The 23,262-nt window shown below is 44.2% G+C and overlaps 1 protein-coding gene across 1 annotated transcript in view; it reads left to right on the forward strand.

Annotated features, from left to right (window-relative positions):
- The first annotated feature begins 311 nt into the window (after positions 1-311).
- ST6GALNAC1 (ST6 N-acetylgalactosaminide alpha-2,6-sialyltransferase 1) overlaps positions 312-23,262 on the forward strand; it is a 33,103-nt gene continuing 10,152 nt past the window's right edge. The window contains exons 1-8 of the mRNA XM_035104556.2: positions 312-900; positions 12,645-13,440; positions 14,815-14,983; positions 18,398-18,569; positions 20,322-20,460; positions 21,262-21,365; positions 22,396-22,485; positions 23,109-23,208. Of these exons, the coding sequence (XP_034960447.1) occupies positions 785-900; positions 12,645-13,440; positions 14,815-14,983; positions 18,398-18,569; positions 20,322-20,460; positions 21,262-21,365; positions 22,396-22,485; positions 23,109-23,208 (1,686 nt within the window). The 5' untranslated portion in view covers positions 312-784. The remainder of the gene's footprint in view (positions 901-12,644; positions 13,441-14,814; positions 14,984-18,397; positions 18,570-20,321; positions 20,461-21,261; positions 21,366-22,395; positions 22,486-23,108; positions 23,209-23,262) is intronic.

The following is a 23,262-nucleotide window of genomic DNA, read 5'->3' on the forward strand; positions in this document are numbered from 1 at the left end:
CTGTTCTTAACCAGAGGTACCACTTTAGCTAATGGGGCCTCCCGCTGCTGCCGCACCACCACCGCACGATTTCTGTTCTCACCCTGAAGCAAAGTTCTTAACCCGAGGTACTATTTCTGGGTTAGCGGAGTCTGTAACCTGAAGTGTTTGTAGTCCAAGGTACCACTGTATATCCTTAGTTTCCCTTCCTTGTGAACACAACTACTTCTTCCTACACACAGAGAGACAGAGAGGTAAACTAACAGGAAAAGAAGACAGAATGCCTGTGTTGTCTTCAGGTAGCTGTTTCAGAGAGGGAACTTCGGCAGGTGCAGCTTGTTTTGCAGGGATACGATAAAGCCACACCTGCCTAAATGTCCTCTTCTCTTTAATTTTTTAAAGGGAACAGAGTCCTGTTCCTTTCGCCATCTGCTCCCCTCTAAACACATTCTATCTGTTCAGGTAATATTTACCTGCAGCAAACAAGCCTTTTTCAAGATGGTAATCAAAGAGCACTGTTTATGGGGCTAAGCAAATGTGTGAAACCCACCTGTTTGACTTGTGGGTGTTCCTCTGCTTGCAAATTCTGACCACAAGAGCACTAAGAAAGACATGAGGAAGTAACCCTTCTCTGCCCTTTTGGCAGAGGAATGAGGCTGAGCTGCCCTTGAGCACCTGAATGGAGTGTGTGCCTTGCCTGCCCTGTTCACGGGATATCGGAGGAGCAGTTCTGTAGCTTTTGTCATTCTGCAAAGCACCTGTGGCAAAGAAGGCAGAGACTTCCTAGGATGTCTAGTGTGAAACCATGGGATCAATCAGAAGGTGGTGTCCTAGGGGAACCAGGCTGCTTCTCATAGGCTTCTTGTTCCTTGTTTTCTCTTTTGCTGCCTACATTGGCTTTACTGAAAAATATCCATACAGGTAAGAGGAGATCCGTCTCCTTTTCAGATGAACCTTATGTGTTGCTTCCTCTGATAAGCTTAGCTGGTCTTTCCTTATTCTATACTGAAATGCATAGTGTATCGTACCTACCCATATACTGTAATCTCTCTTATGGACACGTAAAACTATTGTGTAATAAAAGTTAAGATAATTTTCTCTGTCAGTGGCTCACTTTTATCTGCAGGGCCATAGCCAGCCATCCTTGCGGAGTCTTGACTGCCGCATTTCCAGGTAGGGCTTCAAATAAATTAAATCAGAAGTGTTGGCTTCATCATAACCAACAGCAACTTTGATATCCCTTTCACCTAATCTGTGTCTGTATCTATAAAAGGCTCACCTAGCATCACACACAGGTTGAATAAGAACAGCTGTTTGTAAACTGAAACACATCAACTCACTTATAATGACTAGATTCCTGAAATAATGTCCAGAAGGGGGAGATTTATAGTGAATTTATGCGGACATAAGAGCTCCACATATAATGGAAAATCAACTACTAATCCATTGAGTTAAATGACAAGAGTCGCCTGTCCCCGTCCCCCCGATAAGAATTAAGGATATGCAGTAAACGTGAGGTATCTAAAAATTTAAAGCAAACTATTTTTGCTGTAACTAATAGTAAGTGGGAAAAAATAGCTGTGCACCTTAATTTTTTCAGGCGCTTGGGATTAATCTTATGTTGCACACCCATGCTTAAAAAAACAGGGTGAGAAATACAAAAAAGGGTACATACTGGCTGCAATAAAGCCCTTTTAGCTCTCACTTGGAAACGCCCTTTAGCTTTCCCATAGTTAACCCATTTGTGATGGGTGGCTGAAGATAATTGAAGCCTCCTACTGCTATCACGTGAAAACAAAAAATGCTGGCTGCCTGGTGGTGGTTGCAGCCCTCAATGCTGCCAAGAAGTGCATGCTACTATTATTTGAGGCGTGCAGTTTTTATGTTCCATTTCCTGGGGTTCCTTCCTCTCCGTTCCCCTTGATTGAAGGGATAGAAAGGAAGCAGCACAATGTTCTAGAACACTGCTGACACTTCTTGCATCTGCCTATAACGGAAGGACAGAACTAGGGATGTAGGAAGGCAGCAGTTTCCATTCCGATCCATATTCATCGCAATCAGCACTGTTTCCATTCCACTGCAGCTCAGTTTCTACCAAATACTCCCTTAGTGCTTCCACTGTCCTCTTTTTAACATAAATTAGATAGTGCTGTTTTTATTGTAATTATATATGTATGTTTTTAATCAATATTTTATATATTTATATCGTTTTAATTCGACTTGTTTTTTAATGGTTGATTTTTCTTCTACCGGTATGTTTTTAGCTGTTCTTATTTTATTTGTAAGCTGCCTTGAGTCCCTGTCAAGTGAAAAGGTGTGATATAAATAAACATTGAATAGTAATGATAAATTATATATCTATTTACATAACACAGAGCTGGATTCAACTATATGACTTTTAGGAGACATCTGAAGGCAGCCCTTTAGAGGGGAGTGTTCAATGTTTGAGGTTTTATTGTGCTTTTAATATTTTGTTGGGAGCTGCCTAGAGTGACTCAGTCAGATGGGCTGCGTATAAATAATAAAATTAGTCTTGTTATAATAACAAATGTTTAGGGGTACTCTCATTTTGACTCAAGAAAATCACCATTTTATAGTTCAAATCAGGGGAAAATAAATACAGTAAACGGACAAAAGTACAAAGATTCACAAAATGTTTAGGGGTATGTGTACCCCTGCATTCCCCCAGGGGAAAAGCACTGGTTATTAACTAGTAAATAACCTTTTCTGCTAGTGGAAGCCAGCTCAAGGGCTTCTTTCAGCGCAATGGGGCTTTCTCCCTCTCTCCTCCCCCAACTCTGCTCTGGAAGGTTGGGAGAACCTGAAGAACACTGTGCAGGGAGAGAAAGGGGAAACCATTCCACCTGGAAAGAGGAAATGCTTTCTCTGTTGAAACAATTGCCTAAGCATCATTTGCAAATCAAATTATTTAACAGTTTATTGAAAGAATGAAACTGAATTCTAAAATATTTTTTGACCTGGGTGTGTAGGAGGGGTAGCCTCTGTTTTTGTGTGGTTTTTTTTTGCTGCAAGCAAAATAGTATGGGCAGTCCTAGGCCCCCTGACCTGGGGCTCTCCAGCTCTCCAGATGTTTGGGAGTACAAATCCCATCATTTGTGACCATGGGTCATGCTGGCCTTGATTATTACATTGATTTACATCCTGCCTTTTTCCCCTGATGGGACTCATGGTGGCTTACAGATAAAAAGTGGAACCACTAAATACATAGAGGGGAACCCATCATTTTTTTTAAAAAAAATGAACACTGATAGACTAAAACTGTATACATATCTAAAATCTATGAAAAACCATACAAATAATTACAATAAAATCAGAACAGCACCATCACTTTCATTAAAATCAGTCAGTCCCCCAAAGCCTGTTTGAACAGGAAAGATGTATTCACCTGCCAGCAGATGGGCAACGAGGACAAACATGCACCAACCTTCACCTACCACAGATGCACAGTAACTAATTTAGAAGAAAATCAACAGCTATTGCCAATAATTGGCAGCCATCTTGTAACTTCTGACAACTCAGAATTGTAAATGCAAACGTGACCAAAGGAAACAGCCTTGAAAGGGATAAGAGCAGTAAAACTTTAAATATGAAGGGAGGAAGGTGTTTAGCCTGGTCAATTGTAAATAAGCGATCAAAGCGCTTGGAGGGGCCCACCTCTGTCCCATTCCCTGCTGCCCTCTCGCCTCCTAGTGCCCCCTGGGTAATCCCATTGCCCTCCAGGGGGCAGTACCAGCCGCTTTAGGAGCCACAGAGCTAAAGGGTAAGTACTGCAATTCTCACATGCTTTTGCTAACATGGTCCCATAAGGTGGGGGGGGGGCTGAAAGGTCCCATAAGGTGGGGGGGGTGGCTTTCTTGGTTTCATGCGATAGTTGACTGTGGTCAAGTCAGGGGCATAGGAAGATTGGGGCGGTAGGGGTGGGCCGCCCCGAGCGGCGGGCTCCAAGGGGCGCCATCACGGGCGCCCGCCCCCAAAATGCCCGCCCCGCCCCCGGAACATGTGTCACACCCCTCCGGGAGGCGCATCACGCCCCCAGAACGGGCACCAGCAGCCACACCCCCGGTGCCGGAGCATGAAGTTCCGCCACTGGGTCAAGTGACAGGTGATCAACTGATAATTAACTGGCAACCCTATTGTTGTTTCAAAACTGTACTTTCAACCTAAAGCTTTAATCATTACCAGATGTCCAGCACAGTTTAAATCAATAAATCATTCTTTGCAGAGAGGGTTCAAGCTTGTAACTTTACAGTACAAGCCATTCCTCCTTTTAATTGCATTCCTACAATTATAATGATAATAAAAATTTATTACGGTCAAAGACCAGCTTGCATAACACAATAGGGACAGCATTCATGAAGATAAAATATATAATTAAGAGTAGATTGCAACAATAGCTCATGAGTTAAAATTGAGATATATACAACATCTGTATGGCTGAGATTTGGACTACCATAAAAATTGATCCTAAGGCACCCCAAAAGGGGACTTCAGCTTTTCCCTAGTAAGCTATTTTATTCTAGGGGACGATCGGTGCCTACAGATCTGGGCACAGAATCTGGCTACCAGCCAGGTCGTCTTGTGATCTTTGCCTAAGAGGAGCGAATTAAGTTTAGGCTTTTCTGGTAGATCGGCGAGCCTCTTCAGCAAAGGGTCGATGGTTTCTCTACGAATCTCAGCATAAAAAGGACATATAAAAATATATATGTTTGGAGCTTCCTATTTCCCCTAATGGGCAGGCACAAAGCTCTGTGCGGAAGGGACTCTTCCATAGGAGTCTTCCAGAACTGGCCCTAGCCTTGTGTTTAGATCACCCACCAGCGGGCCTTTGCCCCCGGATAATCTGAAATCAGCAACTTAACAAAGGTTTCTAATCTTTTCCACTTGCTATCAATGTCAATATTTAAGCTAGTTGGAGGAATATAGACATTTATAAGTAACACTTTACATCTTCCCCATAATATAAGTAAGGCCATTGCTAGTTGGTCTAGGGAGGGCAGCTCTTTACATTGAGCAATCAAGATGCACAGTTTCTGCCACCCAAGTCTCTTGAAGGGCGATGATGTTAAAGTTTTGGCGATAGAATGGAATATCTGTAGATTGTGATAAACATCTAGAGCAACCGGCCAGATTCCAGGAAATGATATTTAGGGCATTGGCTAATTCTTGGATTTTGGGCACCCTTGAAGATTTTCAGCCGTTGATTCTTTAAGGCGGTGGAGTCTGGCGTATTACCTACAATTATTTACAATGCTATCCCGACTTTAAGGCTGCTGGACTTGGCAGCCATCTGGTGCTCGATCTGTTTGCAGAAGGGCTGTGCATACAATTGCATTTACTCAGGCGTGTCCGAGATTTAATTTAGGGTCAGAGTTGTGCATGAGCTTAGACCTTGTGTTGAACATATCAAAAGACAGGGTAACCTTTAAAGTTTATTGAAAAGAGGCGGAAGATAACGCGGAAAGGCAAGGCCTGTATATAAATCAAGGGTTGCTCGAGCAGTACGTCCTGTGATGGGTAAAGTTACCATTGTTGTTTTGGGGCATGCTAATAGTTCTCTCTCCTGTGCTGGTCCTGCTGGTCCTTGTAGTCTAGAAGTTATTAGAATAGCGTGTTGTTTAGAAGGGATCCCTGTTTCGACTTAGAGCTCCAGTCTCCTCCGAACATTCGTGTGGAAGGAAGCTTAATGGTCACTTCCCTAGAAAGGGTTATTCAGGGCCAGGTGGCATGTTGCAGCCCCACGAAGAAGCCATAGCAAGTGGCACCACTTGCTATTTATATACTCCAAATTGTGCCACCGGGTAGAGAAAGTCCTTGGGGTGAACAGTGCTGGCAACCACTGTGATGCAGGAGCGTTCTTCAATTGCTTACATAATTTTTTGGGAAGGGAGTTGGGGTGCTTTAACATTAAGGACACTTTATACTCTCCACAAAATGAAAGAAATAACAAAAACGAATTCTTGAGCTTCAAGAGAGAAGACACGACTGAAGCTGGGGATCCGGCAGTCAATCTCAAAACAGTCTTCCTTGTAGCTGTAGGGGGGCAAGGTGACATGGTAGAGGGTGCCTGTTCTCAACATCAGGTTCTATCAAACAGTTCTGTTAAATCTCTGCTCCTCTTTCTCCCAACCTTCTCAAACGAAAAACAAAATCTGCCATGGGTGGCTTTTCCCGAACTGCAACAACATTGAAGTCTTATGATGTCATCAAGGCCTTGTCCTTACAGAGATGTCATGGAGATACAGATATGTGACAAATGCCCATAGGATTGCAGTTCCGTGGGAGTTTAGTAATTCTCAGTGGCAGAAAGTTTCCCAATAAGCCAGCACCACAGCCCCGTTAACCAAAGACCTGCTTGTTGTTGTTGTTTAGTCGTTTAGTCGTGTCCGACTCTTCGTGACCCCATGGACCATAGCACGCCAGGCACTCCTGTCTTGCACTGCCTCCCGCAGTTTGGTCAAACTCATGTTCGTAGCTTCGAGAACACTGTCCAACCATCTTGTCCTCTGTCGTCCCCTTCTCCTAGTGCCCTCAATCTTTCCCAACATCAGGGTCTTTTCCAAGGATTCTTCTCTTCTCATGAGGTGGCCAAAGTATTGGAGCCTCAGCTTCACGATCCGTCCTTCCAGGGAGCACTCAGGGCTGATTTCCTTAAGAATGGATAGGTTTGATCTTCTTGCAGTCCATGGGACTCTCAAGAGTCTCCTCCAGCACCATAATTCAAAAGCATCAATTCTTCGGCGATCAGCCTTCTTTATGGTCCAACTCTCACTTCCATACATCACTACTGGGAAAACCATAGCTTTAACTATACGGACCTTTGTCGGCAAGGTGATGTCTCTGCTTTTTAAGATGCTGTCTAGGTTTGTCATTGCTTTTCTCCCAAGAAGCAGGCGTCTTTTAATTTCGTGACTGCTGTCACCATCTGCAGTGATCAAGGAGCCCAAGAAAGTAAAATCTCTCACTGCCTCCATTTCTTCCCCTTCTATTTGCCAGGAGGTGATGGGACCAGTGGCCATGATCTTGGTTTTTTTGATGTTGAGCTTCAGACCATATTTTGCGCTCTCCTCTTTCACCCTCATTAAAAGGTTCTTTAATTCCTCCTCGCTTTCTGCCATCAAGGTTGTGTCATCTGCATATCTGAGGTTGTTGATATTTCTTCCAGCAATCTTAATTCCGGCTTGGGATTCATCTAGTCCAGCCTTTCGCATGATGAATTCTGCATATAAGTTAAATAAGCAGGGAGACAATATACAACCTTGTCGTACTCCTTTCCCAATTTTGAACCAATCAGTTGTTCCATATCCAGTTCTAACTGTAGCTTCTTGTCCCACATAGAGATTTCTCAGGAGACAGATGAGGTGATCAGGCACTCCCATTTCTTTAAGAACTTGCCATAGTTTGCTGTGGTCGACACAGTCAAAGGCTTTTGCATAGTCAATGAAGCAGAAGTAGACGTTTTTCTGGAACTCTCTAGCTTTCTCCATAATCCAGCGCATGTTTGCTATTTGGTCTCTGGTTCCTCTGCCCTTTCGAAATCCAGCTTGCACTTCTGGGAGTTCTCGGTCCACATACTGCCTAAGCCTGCCTTGTAGAATTTTAAGCATAACCTTGCTAGCGTGTGAAATGAGCGCAATTGTGCGGTAGTTGCAGCATTCTTTGGCACTGCCCTTCTTTGGAATTGGGATGTAGACTGATCTTCTCCAATCCTCTGGCCATTGCTGAGTTTTCCAAACTTGCTGGCATATTGGGTGTAGCACCTTAACAGCATCATCTTTTAAAATTTTAAACAGTTCAGCTGGAATATCATCACTTCCACTGGCCTTGTTATTAGCAATGCTTTCTAAGGCCCATTTGACTTCACTCTCCAAGATGTCTGGCTCAAGGTCAGCAACCACACTACCTGAGGTGTACGAGACCTCCGTATCTTTCTGGTATAATTCCTCTGTGTATTCTTGCCACCTCTTCTTGATGTCTTCTGCTTCTGTTAGGTCCTTACCACTTTTGTCCTTGATTATGGTAATCTTTGTACGAAATGTTCCTTTCATATCTCCAATTTTCTTGAACAGATCTCTGGTTTTCCCCATTCTATTGTTTTCCTCTATTTCTTTGCATTGCTCATTTAAGAAGACCCTCTTGTCTCTCCTTGCTGTTTTTTGGAAATCTGCATTCAGTTTCCTGTATCTTTCCCTATCTCCCTTGCATTTTGCTTGCCTCCTCTCCTCCGCTATTTGTAAGGCCTCGTTGGACAGCCATTTTGCTTTCTTGCATTTCCTTTTCCTTGGGATGGTTTTCATTGCTGCCTCCTGTATAATGTTACGAGCCTCCATCCATAGTTCTTCAGGCACTCTGTCCACCAAATCTAAATCCTTAAACCTGTTCCTCACTTCCACTGTGTATTCATAAGGGATTTGATTCAGATTGTATCTTACTGGCCCAGTGGTTTTTCCTACTTTCTTCAGTTTAAGCTGGAATTTTGCTATAAGAAGCTGATGATCTGAGTTACAGTCAGCTCCAGGTCTTGTTTTTGCTGACTGTATGGAGCTTCTCCATCTTTGGCTGCAGAGAATATAATCAATCTGATTTCGATGCTGTCCATTTGGTGATATCCATGTGTAGAGTCGTCTCTTGTGTTGTTGGAATAGAGTGTTTGTGATGACCAGCTTGTTCTCTTGACAGAACTCTATTAGCCTTTGCCCTGCTTCATTTTGAACTCCAAGGCCAAACTTGCCAGTTGTTCCTTTTATCTCTTGATTCCCTACTTTAGCATTCCAGTCCCCTGTAATGAGAAGAACATCCTTCTTTGGTGTCATTTCTAGAAGGTGTTGTAGGTCTTCATAGAATTGGTCAATTTCACTTTCTTCAGCACCGGTAGTTGGTGCATAAACTTGGATTACTGTGATGTTAAAAGGTCTGCCTTGGATTCGTATCGAGATCATTCTGTCATTTTTGAGATTGCATCCCATTACAGCTTTTGCCACTCTTTTGTTGACTATGAGGGCCACTCCATTTCTGCTACAGGATTCTTGCCCACAGTAGTAGATATGATAGTCATCCGAACTGAATTCGCCCATTCCCTTCCATTTTAGTTCACTGATGCCCAGGATGTCGATATTTATTCTTGTCATCTCATTTTTGACCACATCCAGCTTACCTCCACTCATGGTTCTTACATTCCAGGTTCCTATGCAATATTTTTCTTTACAGCATCGGACTTTCCTTTCGCTTCCAGGCATATCCGCAACTGAGCGTCCTTTCGGCTTTGGCCCAGCCGCTTCATCAGCTCTGAATCTACTTGTACTTGTCCTCCGCTCTTCCTCAGTAGCATGTTGGACGCCTTCCGACCTGAGGGGCTCATCTTCCAGCGTCATAACTTTTATATGCCTGTTGTCTTTGTCCATGGAGTTTTCTTGGCAGGGATACTGGAGTGGCTTGCCAGTTCCTTCTCCAGGTGGATCACGTTTAGTCAAAACTCTCCACTATGACCTGTCCATCTTGGGTGGCCCTGCATGGCATAGCTCATAGCTTCTCTGAGTTATTCAAGCCCCTTCGCCACGACAAGGCATTGATCCATGAAGGGGCCAAAGACCTGCAGTATTTCTCTAATGCTTTGCTGAATGACATGGGCACATCGTGTGCCCTGGCTCTTATTCAGAGCCCCAGCAACTGGGAGATTATTGATGCACAGAAGCATTATTTTGTTTGGGGATAGAATTTTACTTCCTTTTTTTTTAAAATCCTCTGGCAATGTGCTATGATGGATTATCTTCTGGCTAGCTGCCGCTTTGCACATTTGTGCCAGCACAACAAAAAGTTTGGAAAGCTCTGCATTAGCAGGACACAAAGAGCCGAGAGCAGTGAAGTGATATTACTACTTTGCAGCAAGTCCTTTCCCCAAATAATTATTCCTTTAACCCCATACTCTTTCTTAATGCATTAAACAAGTTGTGCTGCAGTCATGTTGCGTTCATACGCAGAATATGGGTTGTTGTTTTTTCCAGGAAGCCTGGTAAATAACAGCATATTGTCATGGTTGCATTCCTGCCATGAGTTGTATTCGGAACTTCCTTTGAAAACACTTCAGAAGCTTCCGTTAGGGCAGGATACATTTGCCAAAATGTTGATGTGTCCCAGCTTGTTCAGATCACATCTTGTCGCACAGGTTAAAAAGATCTGTGCTGGTTGCCCGGTTGTTTCTGAGCAGAGTCCAAGTGCTATTATTTACCTAGAACCTTTAAACTAGGCATAACAACTTTTTCGTCTTCTCAAGGGCTGTATTCCCTTGGGAGTGATCTGTTAAGGGCCACACGTGTGTGTGTGTGTGTGTGTGTGTGTGTGTGTGTGTGTGTTGTGAGGGAAGGTTGACTAATTTCATGGGAGCCAGACTCCCAGCTCCCACCATGCTGCCCTTCAATAATAATAATAATAATAATAATAATAATAGAATCATAGAGTTGGAAGAGACCACATTGGCCATCCAGTCCAACCCCCTGCCAAGCAGAAACACCATCAAAGCATTCCTGACAGATGGCTGTCAAGCCTCCGCTTAAAGACCTCCAAAGAAGGAGACTCCACCACATTCCTTGGCAGCAAATTCCACTGCCGAACAGCTCTTACTGTCAGGAAGTTCTTCCTAATGTTTAGGTGGAATCTTCTAATAATAATATAATATAAAATAAATTATTTTTATTATTTATACCCCACCCATCTGGCTGAGTTTCCCCAGCCGCTCTGGGCGGCTTCCGACAGAATATTAAAACACAATGACTCTAGATCCTTATTTCATCATCTGGCTGCAATTGTGGATGGCATGGGAGAAAACTAGCTGATAAGAAGAAGAAGGGGGGGGAATGCAATGTCATTTGAAATGGGAATGTTTCCCAGAGAGGAAAAATGCCTCGTAGAGAACGAAATGGCTAGAACAATCTACACAAGCCCTAACAAGCCAGAATTGCTGTGCCACATGGGTCATCCTGTTTAGGGAAACTGCAGCTGTTCCACTGTGGCAGGGTTTTGTGTTTTTTAAGATTACATTTCTGAGCTCCGAAAAAAGAAAGAAGATGAACACAGACAACATGGGAGGAGCTTGATTTGTTCGCCAAAAAAACATGCAGATGGCTCATTGTTATTCCACAGTAAATGCCCAGTTTGGAAGCAGTCCATGGAAAGAGGGGGAAATACTGTTAAAAGGGTGGGGGTGGGGGTAAGGAAGAAACAGAACTGGAAGGAAGGGAACCTGATGGCATGGAAGAACGGGACAGCTTCGGGGCATGGTGGGGCCTGCAAGTTGCTCATTTGTGCCCTACATGGATCGAGACCCAAGTATTCCTGTGTCTGCCTACTCTCATATTCATCTTGCTGTGCTATAAAGTTATGCCCTTCTTCTAGTGCAACCTCCTTCAGGCTGTCACAACTAGGGAGAGGGTGCTCTCCCCAAAGAGACTCCTTTGGCTGGCACCCACGTCACAGTCCTTATGGCGCCAGGCAAAAGTTAATTTATTTACCCAGGCATTTTGTGGTTTATCTTTGCACTCTTGGCTTTATGTCTGCATTTATGGTTTTATTGGAGCTGTGTTTCATTTCTAAAACAAATGTGCGTTTCATTGGCTTTCAACAGTAACAAAAGAAACATAACATGAAAAAGCAACAACACGTGAAGTACATATTATTGGGGCGCCAGTTACAAAAAGGAACAGTAAGGAGCAGGCGTAATAGGTCCATGCTCTCCATAGAGATGTGTGTATTGTAGCAAGTTGCAATAACTGCTGAATTACGAACTTTTAACATGTTTCTCTGGAAACTTGGTTTTTTTTAATGAAGGGTGAAATGCAAATCTTTTAAATTTAAATCGCTATCATGACCAATTAGCCGCCTTGCATGTTAACAGCCTTCCACAAAACCAAACCTATAATGCCATGCTAACAAGGCTATGCACCCACTACTGTTTACCTTGGCTCCAGTGTGCTTCCACTGCTGGTGTTTGAAGATGAGTACAGCCACAATCCATCTGTATCCTTACTTTCTCAAGAAACACTCCAGTTGGATGTGTTTCCCCCTCAAAGCAGCTTCTGTCTGATTTAAAAATGCAAATCTGAGGTGTGTGCAGTCTTTGCGAATGCACATGCACTGATGACAGCACATGCGCAGGCAAAGGTTTTTTTGAACAAAAGTTCGGCAGGGGGTGCTACAGGGGTGGGGACAACAAATCAGGTATTGCACATTAGGAGAAAATAATCCCCACTCACTGTATAAATGCGATTTGAAATGATCTCACTGCAGTATATGCCGCCAATGTGTACACAGCCCAAAGTGTATTTATTCAGTTGGCTTTTTTTGTCTGAACGTGTTAAAACCCAGCCTCAGGGAGGGCTTAGTTGTTATTTGTTTAAATCCATAGAATCTTCCTGTCATCTTTCTACAAATCCAAATATCTACAGTCCACAAGCGCATTGGGGGAGAATTAATTATAACGGCTTATTAAAGGTTGTAAACAAGGGGTCGCGAGTTCAAATCTCGCTGGGGCCTCCATAACACGGCTTCCATGATATTGTCAAGTGTAAGCAACCGTCTAGTACACTTCATACAAGTGGTATAATTTGTATAGTTATTTTTTGCTGCAACTATCTCTTTTCTCAATTACCTTTCAGCCAGTTTCCTTACTTTCGCCGTGCCGGAAGCGTGCCACAAATGGACACCCGGCCTGCTACCCCAGAAGTGATGACTGCCAACAGGGAGACACCAAGGCCTCGCAATGTAATACTTGGCCCAGGAAGCTCCCCACTGGAGAAAGATGCTGTTAGGAGATTGGCAGGTGGTGGCAATGCCATGGACACCCGAGAGACACATGTGGAGGACACCAGCCCATCAGAATCAACTGAGAAGCAAGCCGGAGAGAGGGGTGTGATAGCAGCCAATCCAAAGCAAGTTGTGGAGAAACTAAGGCCCACAGCCAATGAGAATCAAGCTAAACACAAGACTATGACACCTGCAGCTGGTCAAAACCTTGCTGGGGGTATGATTGCAGCACCCACCTTGTATAAGAAAAAAAGTGAGAAGCATGCGACATCAGCATCCAGTCCAAAGGAAGAGAAAAATAAGCCGGAACACAAAGGAAATGAACGAGCTGAGGCTAAATATGAAGCGCCAGCATCCAATCAAAAGCTGGATGAGGAAAGAGGTGCAAAACCGGCATCCAATCAAAATGCCACACCACGACCCACTGCAAGCCACACCAAGGGGAAATTTTCCAGAGAAATGGATGTACCGGTAGCTCAAAAGAGCCAGAGCTTAGTTGATTCTGTTGTCGCAGGTCACAATGTCTCTATCACACATCCAGTTCCTGCAGCGACCCCCAAGAAAAGGCTTAAAGCATCTGACTTCAAATCTGAGCCCCATTGGGACTTTGATGACCAGTATCTCCTGGACAATTCAACGCCAGCATCAGTGAGTTGATACAACATGACCTGGTCTTAGATATCCTAAAGATACTTTCATTTCATTATTACACATACAGAATAATACCGAAGTATAAACCTGGTTTGGGCTATTTCAGTTATCTATAGTCTGGCGCAGGGGTAGGCAATCTAAGGCCCGTCCGGGAATCAGCGTGTTTTTACATGAGTAGAATGTGTCCTTTTATTTAAGATGCATCTCTGGGTTATTTGTGGGGCATAGGAATTCGTTCATTTTTCTTCTTCTTCAAAATATAGTTCAGCCCCCCCCCCCACATGGTCTAAGGGACGGTGCACCAGCCCATGGCTGAAAAAGGTTTCTGACCCCTGGTCTGGGGCGTAACCAAACAAAAGAGTAGAAGCTGATTCTACTAGGTGACATTCTCACCTGTTCTCTTCCTACTCTTCTAATCTTGGCTGTAAACTTTTTTGGCATGAGGATTCCTCCTAGGTTCCTACAGTGTTTTAAACACCTGTTCTGCTTTGAGATGATGAATATAAATTAATGCATACATAACACCCTGCATTTGGCAGTGTTTCTTTATCTTTGCCTTAGTTCTCCCATAAGATCCCAAAGTGAGATAGATGGGGAACTGAACGGATTATCTGGCCTGTCCAGACTTCTATAATAGTAATAATAATAATAATAATAATAATAATAATAATAATATATTTATACGAAGCAGCAGGGCGACCCCTGAGGGAGCTGGCTGGCTGTTGTGGTGGCAGGCTAGAGAAGCACTCCAGCCACCAATTGTGGCGCTGAGAGGAGGGGCGGCCGCTGGGGATAACGCCTGTCTTCCGGGCGGGGCGCGCACACCAGCCGGAGAGGGACAGGTGGAGGGAGGGAGGGCTGATCGCTACGCGCCCAGCTCTCCGCCGCCGATCACCTCCTCCTGCCTTCCCCCTGGCAGCAGGCAGGCTGCCGCCCCTACCGAGCCGTGGCCCCCACACCTCTTCCCTGGCACCCTTCAGTGCCCGGTGCCGTGGTTCCCCGCGCCACTAGCCTCTATGGCTAAGACGGGCCTGCACACAGGTTTAACAGCCCAGTGAGATGGTCTAAAACTCATTTTGACTGTGTACACACCACAATCCTGGGAGTTGTACTTTAGCCCTCACAGAGCTACAGTACCCAAGATTCGGGGTGTGGGTGTGTGCATGCATGCAAAGCATGGTGTGTACACAACCAAAAATCATTCGGAGAATAGCAGCTCCCTTTGACTGAAATTGTCCAACAGGATTTTGCTAACGTAACTAACAGGATGTGGTTACTGTTGTCAGTGTCAGTTAATATGGATCTCTAAATATAGTCTCTCAAATAAACACCTCCCGGCTTCATTTACCTTTTTTTAATTATTATTTCAAGAGCTGCCCCGATTCTCTGCGGGTCAAGGCTGCCAAGTCTGATTGGCTGAAGGATCTCTTCCTGCCCAACCTCACTCTTTTCATGGACAAGACTCACTTCAGTGGCAGCGAATGGGAGCGTCTGGAGCATTTTGGCCCACCCTATGGCTTCATGGAGCTGAACTACTCATGTGAGTAACTCTTTGAAGGGGACGACAGAAAGAGCCAAGGGTCAAGGGTTCTTCTTTCTGGAACAAGTGCTCACATTGAGAAGATCAACCCTCTTTCAAATTTCCCAGCTGAGAACCTCCTCCCTGTCCCCCTGTCATGTGATCTAGGAACAGTCACCATTTTTGAGAATTTTGAGGATTTTTGCAGAAACCCAGATTTAGAAATAAACAGTAAATTGCAAGAACTCAGGCCAGATGAAACATGGATTTCAAATATATCTTCACAAGGTTTTATTTGTGTGATGAAGAGTTCAAATAGGAATCAATCCCAGTATAGTAGGCAAATAAAAATAAATTCCAGTAAAAATCAGGGCAAGGCCCTGTTTCAACAATTCTTTGTCAGCAAAGATCCACAGGTCAGAGTGTACCAAGTCTGTTTGCCAAGGCAATCCCAGCTCCAAGTCAGTGCCTGTCAGCTGGTAGTCAGGTGGTTGACAGGTGAGCAGGCACCTGCTAAAATTTCCTCCTGAGGGTGGGAGAACCCAGGATCTGGCCCAATGTCTTTACTTAAAGAAGAAGGTCAGGAAGTCTTTCGGGAAGCATTCCAGATAAAGACCAGGGTGAAGAAAGCTCATAATAGGGATCTCCTTTAGATAAAATGTATGCCAACTTTTACCCAACTGCGGTAATAAACTGTAGAAAAAGTTCGGTTTGGCACACACCATTATTCAGTTATATAGAATGGAATCTGTATTGCATTACATTAAGCTGAATGCTGGTAGTGATTAGGCCAGGGGTGGAGGAAGGGGGTGGACAGCCCCGGGTGCAATCACTGAGGGGGGTGACATTTGGCGCGCCGCCTGTCTGCAACTCCCAAGCCTACCCTGAGCCGTCAGGTGAAGAGGGCAGAGCTGCGCCGCTTTGCTGGCGGCCTTCCCCCCTTCCCCCTGGAGACCCAAGTTTGGGAAACCCTACTCTATAGCCTTCTACTTTAAGGATGCAGGCTGGGGGAGGCTTGGGAGTCGCGAGTGGGCTGCACGACAAATGCCTGCCATCGTTGGTTCACTCCACCCCATAGCTGCCAAGTTTTCCCTTTTCTCGCGAGGAAGCCTATTCAGCATAAGGGAAAATCCCTGTAAAAAAGGGATAACTTGGCAGCTATGCTCCACCCCCGTGGGCGGCTTGCTGTGCCCCCGGCTGCAGAGCGTGCAAGCCGCTCTGTGCACCTGAGCAGCTATCCCGCTCCTGGGAGGGCACCCTCTGTGCCCCACCCCCCTCGGGAGCACACCCGTTGCGTGCCCTCGACAATACTGTGGATTCAGCAATGCCGTATGTACTTGCTAAACTTCAGGCACATGATTTATGACTTTCCTGTCCCAGCAGGCATGTTAAGTTAGGGTTTGGTTTTAGGATACATTTTTATTGTTTCGTTTTCTGTATGGTTTTTTTTTAAAGGTACACTGCTTAAAAATGATGATGATTAAGCAGTCTATAAGAGTATTAAATTAAATTAAATTAAGGTAGAATGCCAGGAGGGGTGGGGGTGGGGTTCCCTAGTGCTCTCATAGAATTATAGGCTAGTAGAGTTGGAAGGGATCCAGAGGGTCATCTAGTCCAGTGTTTCCCAACCTTGGGCCTCCAGCTGTTTTCGGACTACAATTTCCATCATTCCTGATGGGCAAAAAAAATGAAAGGCACAAATACAGGATGGGTGACACCTGGCTTGAGAGCAGTACATGTGAAAAGGACCTAGGAGTCTTGGTAGACCACAAACTTGACATGAGTCAGCAGTGTGATGCAGCAGCTAAAAAAGCCAATGCAATTCTGGGCTGCATCAATAGGAGTATAACATCTAGATCTAGGGAAGTAATAGTACCACTATATTCTGCTCTGGTCAGACCTCACCTGGAGTACTGTGTCCAGTTCTGGGCACCACAGTTCAAGAAGGATACTGACAAGCTGGAACGTGTCCAGAAGAGGGCAACCAAAATGGTCAAAGGCCTGGAAACGATGCCTTATGAGGAATGGCTTAGGGAGCTGGGTATGTTTAGCCTGGAGAAGAGAAGGTTAAGGGGTGATATGATAGCCATGTTCAAATATATGAAAGGATGTCATATGGAAGAGGGAGAAAGATTGTTTTCTGCTGCTCCAGAGAAGCGGACACGGAGCAATGGATTCAAACTTCAAGAAAGAAGATTCCACCTAAACATTAGGAAGAACTTCCTGACAGTAAGAGCTGTTCGGCAGTGGAATTTGCTACCAAGGAGTGTGGTGGAGTCTCCTTCTTTGGAGGTCTTTAAGCAGAGGCTTGACAGGCATATGTCAAGAATGCTTTGATGGTGTTTCCTGCTTGGCAGGGGGTTGGACTGGATGGCCCTTGTGGTCTCTTCCAACTCTATGATTCTATGATTCTATGACCACTGGTCTTGCTAGCTAGGGATGATGGGAGTTGTAGTCCAAAAACAGCTGGCGGCCCAAGGTTGGGAAACGCTGATCTAGTCCAGCCCCCTGCAATGCAAGAATCTTTTTGCCCAGCATGGGGCTTGAACCCACAACCCTGAAATTAAGAGTCTCCTTCTGTACCAACTAAGTTATCTATGGGATCTTTGAAATGTCTGCTACATGTATGAGTGCCTCCACTGTGGGCAGAAGTCATGGGTGTGTCTGAGGTGATTTGAACCTACATTCTTATGCTCTTAAGCCCTTAATGAAATAATGCCTTATCTGTCTAGATAAGGGATCACCATATAAGGAATGCTTTGCTTGGGAAAAGCTGCAGAAGAATGTTCTTTTATAAACTTAAGAGCTTCATGAGATAAAATAAATGCGCACCTCATATAAAGTATCTCTATGCTCCTTTGTAATCCAGGTCAAACACTTATTGGTTTAAAAATGTATAGCCCACCTTTCCATGTATTATTATTTTTTAAAGAATTCTCAAGGCAGCTTACGGTAAATATTTTTTAAAAACCAAAAACAGAGATGCTTCAGAATTTGAAAGCTATGTGAACCTCCATTTGTAAACTGAGCCAGCACAGTTTGTGCTATTGCACATTGGGTATATCAAAAAGCTTGCAGGATTTTTTTATTTTTTATTTAAAAGAAGTGTAGTGGGCATTGAAAGGGAAGGGAGCAAGGAGTCTAAATGTGCACTAGACATGCCCTCCCTGTGTACAGATAGCAACAATTCAGCAACTGCTCCGCTGTCTGCAGGTATGGACTTTTTACGAAGCGATGTCTACAAAAGTGATCATAGAAAAGCCCAAATGGCAGCGCTTCAGAGGCCAAGCCTAAGACAAGCTGGCAGACTTTAAAGTGCTCTAATCCTGTTCTGTTCCTCTGCCTTAAGTTCCATCCTACGCCCCAACCAGTTTAGAGCTGTGCGTGTTAACTTCCTGCCCTTCATGCTGAATAAGGATGCCTTTTGTCTTTCAGTGGTAAAACAAGTCATCACCCTGCTTCCCCCTAAACCGTACCACCAAATTCTCTTTGCACGCAACAGCAGCCAGACTTCTAGGTGTATCAGATGTGCGGTGGTAGGGAATGGCGGGATACTGAACAACTCCAAAATGGGCCAGGAGATCGACTCCCATGATTACGTGTTCCGGTAAGAGGAACTGCTCTTCCCTGTGTTCCTCCTCTTCTTCTTTTTTCAAATAATATTTATTGATTTTCAAACATCACAAATTACAAAAATTCACAAAAACAAAAAACAAGAATAAAAGCATAAAGAAAAACATATCAATTCTAACATTTTAATTAACATTGTAGACTTCCTCGATTCCCCTTCACACTGGGTCCATTTTTAACTCCAAATTAAGCAATTTTCATTTATTATCTTAAATCATTCTAACACATTTTTTCATTATCTCACAACTATTTCTATTCTTAAAAGCATCGACAGTCTTCCACCCATAATTCATCTTAGTCCAAATCTAAATTTATTTTCCCATCCACCTATCCTCTATATTTCTCCCCCTAGCCTCAAATTTATACCCCAAATTTTTCCATACATTCAAATTCCCTGTGTTCTTCTTCTGCCTGTCTACCTATTTAAAAGAGTCCTTCCTAAACAAGCCAACAAAAACAGTCTAAGGTAGCTTAACAGCATTGTTAAAACAATAACGTGTGTGTGTGTGCGTCTATATGTGTCATAATGTGTGTTTGCGTATATCAGAAGTCAACGAAAGCATAATCCATGAGAGTGCCAGAAGGATAAAGCCAGAATTAAAACTGACATCTTCTCTCAGTACCGAAGGGTTGAGATTATCTCCCTTTAACAGTCCCCACCCTGGAGATTGGCAGAAAAGTGCTGTGTAAAGCCAATCTATGGCAGAATGTCAGTCACAAGGAATGAGCTAACTGATGTCTGTGTCTGTTTTTAAACCTGCCCATGCTTGCAGTTTGGGGCAGACAAGATTGGGGGGGGGGAGCTAAAAAAGTTCTGTTTCTCTTGCCTGCTCGAGTAAACTTCCTCTTTTTTGCCTGTATGGGTAATCCTGCAGAAATTGTTTACTGGTCACTATAAAATGAAGCCTCGGAGAACAAGGAGGGGCTCAGCTCTTTGGGAGAGATCCCACTGCAGCCCCTAGGGGCGCAGGTGAATAAATTCTGTCCTTCCTTGGAAAGAACCCGTGTCTATCGTTATTGACTGGGAGAAATCCTGCAACAGTACCACAAAGCCTTCTTGGTCATCTACTAAAAAAAAATGTTATAAGCCAAAATCACACACACACACACGACGTGAACTTCCATCAAGAATTCTTTGAGCGAAAGAATGTCTTTTGAAAGTGCTTTCAATGTATAATGTAGGAATAGTTGGGGCATCTAAAGGTAGGGAATCTTCTGATGGTGAAACAATGCTGTTTCCTTTCCAGGTAGTTTGAAAAACCTGAAACTGATGGTCCTAAACCAAATACTATGCACACAAAACGACCTTTTCTCTGTCTTCGGAGCCAACATCATTGACAACCTTTTTTAAAATTAAAAGTTATGGGGGATTCCCACACCTTACATACTGTATAGTTTATTGCTTGTGTCTACATATAAATTCCATGCCAGGGTATTTGGAGTCTTCTATCCATTATACACCATGTATCCATTATACACCAACCCTGTGCATATGTGCAAAGGTCATGGTTCTGATTGAGTTTCATTGTTCTGGCTTATAGAAAATTGAAATCACCTACCGGTAGATATCTTTAACCTTTGGAGCTCCCTTCATCTAGAAACTTGCCCAAGCCACTTATTTTGTATCAAATATTGAAAACCAACCACCCCAGCAGCACATTGTGAAATCCAGTAATGAGAAGCTGCTACAAGGCTAACTTTGCAATGTTATATGGTCACTTTTGGCCAGGGTGAGTGGGGCCGTGATCAAAGGTTTTGAAGAAGACGTGGGAACAAGAACGTCCTTCTACGGATTCACAGCCTACTCCTTAGTGTCTTCTGTCTCAATTCTGGGAAATCGTGGATTCAAGAAGATCCCCACGGGAAAGGTAACACAGATTATGGCATATATTAGATGTTTTCTCCCATGTGGGATAGCTAGTGGGGTTTTTAGAGAGGGGTCATTTAGATGAGAAAAATGGTGAAGGGGGGAAAGGTTTATCCCCCACCCTCCAAGCTCCACATTAAAATCCAAGCACTGGTTCCTCAGTCTGTGACCACTTACTACCGGTATCTATTGATATTAGGCTTGACAATAGATGAGCCTTTAACCCTAGTCCCAGTGTGTGTTTCATGTTGCAGAACAGCAGTCCAGTTACTAAAGTGCCCAGCTCAGTTCTTCACAGAGGTGGAGCTAGCTGCTCCGGCACCTGGAGTGGGACTGTGCTGTGCACCCAGGGGTGGGACTAGCCGCGGGGGGGGGGGGAGCATCCCAGGGGGGCGGCGCAGCAATGTCACCTCCCTCAGGGATGATACCCGGGGCAGCCCGCACCCACTGCACCCCCCTTCCTCCGCCAGTGGAACTTCTTCGGAGAGCCACACAGTACCTAGTTTGTGTTGAACCTGAATAATCTGGGTTGTCTCTGGATTTTTAAATCAGCACTCCAATTTTTGCAGAGCATTCCCATTTTCTGTCGTTTTGCCTCTCTTGTTCCGCTTTCACTGAAAAGCGGAGGTTGGCCGTGCCTCATTTACATAAATTATTCAGAATGAGGTCTGGATCAGAATTTGGATTTTGTTTGGCCAGCACAGAGTATGCCCAAGCCTACCCATTCATTAGTTGTGCTCTGGCAGCGCTTATGCTTCATCTGCTGCAACCCCTACCAGCGTATGTGCGGCTTGTTTCCTAGGAGATCAAGTACCTTCATTTCCTGGAAGGGCCAAGAGATTACGAGTGGCTGAAAGCTCTTCTGCTGAACACGAGAGTCAGGAAGGGATTTTTGGATGGCTATGGGTAAGAGAAGCAGATTTCCCCCTTTTTGTTTTTCAGTCCATTTCAGGACAAGGTTCCTTAAGAGTTTGGCCATTTCAGTTTGTATTTGCAGAAGACCATGTGCAGATCCACGCCATTCATTTAAAGTACATTCAAATTTCCATGTGGCAGTCAACAAATAAGGTATCACTCCCTTCTATTTAATACTACAGTTGACTTCTTCAAACATGGATAGTGAAAACAATTCCAGAGTTAAAGCACTGGGTTCTCCTGCTATTTTAACAAGTACAGTGGAACCTCGGTTGTCAAACGTAATTCGTTCCAGAAGGCCGTTCGACTTCCAAAACGTTCGACAACTGAGGCGCAATTGCTGGTTGGCAAAATCCATTGAAAAAAATGGAGAAACATGCCTCGGAAGCTGTTCAACTTCCGGGGCACGTTCAAAAACGGAAGCATTCACTTCCGGGTTGTCGACGTTCGAAAGCCGAAACATTCAACTTCCAAAGCATTTGACAACCGAGGTTCCACTGTAGTTGGTGAATCTTCGAGCAGAACTCCTGTGTATATGGGAATGCCCACCAAAGATTGTAGTATGTGCTCTTGCAGGTACAGCCATGTCAACATAAAGGCTTGATTGAGGACATCATATGTCACAGGAAGACCTGACAGGCTGGAATATTGTCAGCCAAGAGACTGCGAATGAGCACAGGGCTTTCCTTTAGCAGCATTTGAACTCAGTGAGAAGAGAACCTTTGGTCTCCTCGTTCAATTTCAGTGGTAAACACAACATCCTTTCCCCATCCCTTGATGACGCTTCATTTCTCCCCCTTGCCCTTTTAAAAGCCACGTCCTCCTTGCGTCTTTTCCTTTTTTGGGTTCGAACAGCCGAGATAAAGATCATTTGAAAGTTCATTTCCCATATGGTTCTTAAGCACACCCTGAAAAATGGTGGCTGCCTACCACATCACCAACTCATAGGAGAAGTGGCCGGACTAGTTCTTGCTTGAATGGCACGTGCTTGGCCTAAAAGGTTTTTTTTTTCCTTTCCCAGGCCATACCCTCGGGATAAATTTGGTAGCAATTTCACACTGGATAACTACTTTGTCATTCATCCCGATTTTCTCAGATACATGAAAAACAGGTATGTGGTATGTAAAGTTAACTTGAACGATAAGGCATGCTCTGGGCTAGCAGGGTCCAAATAAACAGGCTTGTCAGGTTCAAGAAGGAGATAGGGCTCCTTGGCCTGGCGTGATAAGTGTCATCATTTATAAACAAGAAGAGCTGCCACTGTCTTCAATGGTAGTTAGAGAAGCTGTACCCACTGACAGTCGGGGCTTTTTTCAGCTGGAACTCACTGGTACCGAGTCCTGGCACCTATCAGGTGGGTGCCATTGCCATTATAAGAGAACAAGGTGAGTTCCGGCACCTCTTTTTCTAGAAACATAGCACTGAATTTCTTCCGCAGAGTTCTTAAAAGCACAGGGCCCCTTGACCGAATGGAAGGTGGCAACTTTTGCAAATGAGGCGCATCCATTGTTAGGTTGGCTTTATTGCTAAAATTGTAAAAGTGCCACTTCTTTTACCTGCCTAAGCCGCCATCAGAAATTGCAGGATGTGCTCCCACAGTCAAATAAGGATATAAGAGAAACCCTCTGTGCCCACAAAGCATCTCCAGCTATCTTATTTACCTTTGTATCCTGTTGATAAAACTCAATAAAAAGAAAAAAAATTAAATGTTTTTTTAAATATCTCCTACTTCAGGTTTCTAAGATCCCAAAACCTAGACAAGTCCTACTGGCGGATCTATAGACCCACCACAGGTGCCTTTCTCCTTCTAACTGCACTTCATCTATGTGACCAGGTAAGGACTCAAAGGCGCCCCAAAGGTTACTTTTTGTTGAATCTTCCTCCTGAT

This window comes from Zootoca vivipara, chromosome 2, assembly GCF_963506605.1.
Source record: "Zootoca vivipara chromosome 2, rZooViv1.1, whole genome shotgun sequence".
Taxonomy (NCBI): domain Eukaryota; kingdom Metazoa; phylum Chordata; class Lepidosauria; order Squamata; family Lacertidae; genus Zootoca; species Zootoca vivipara.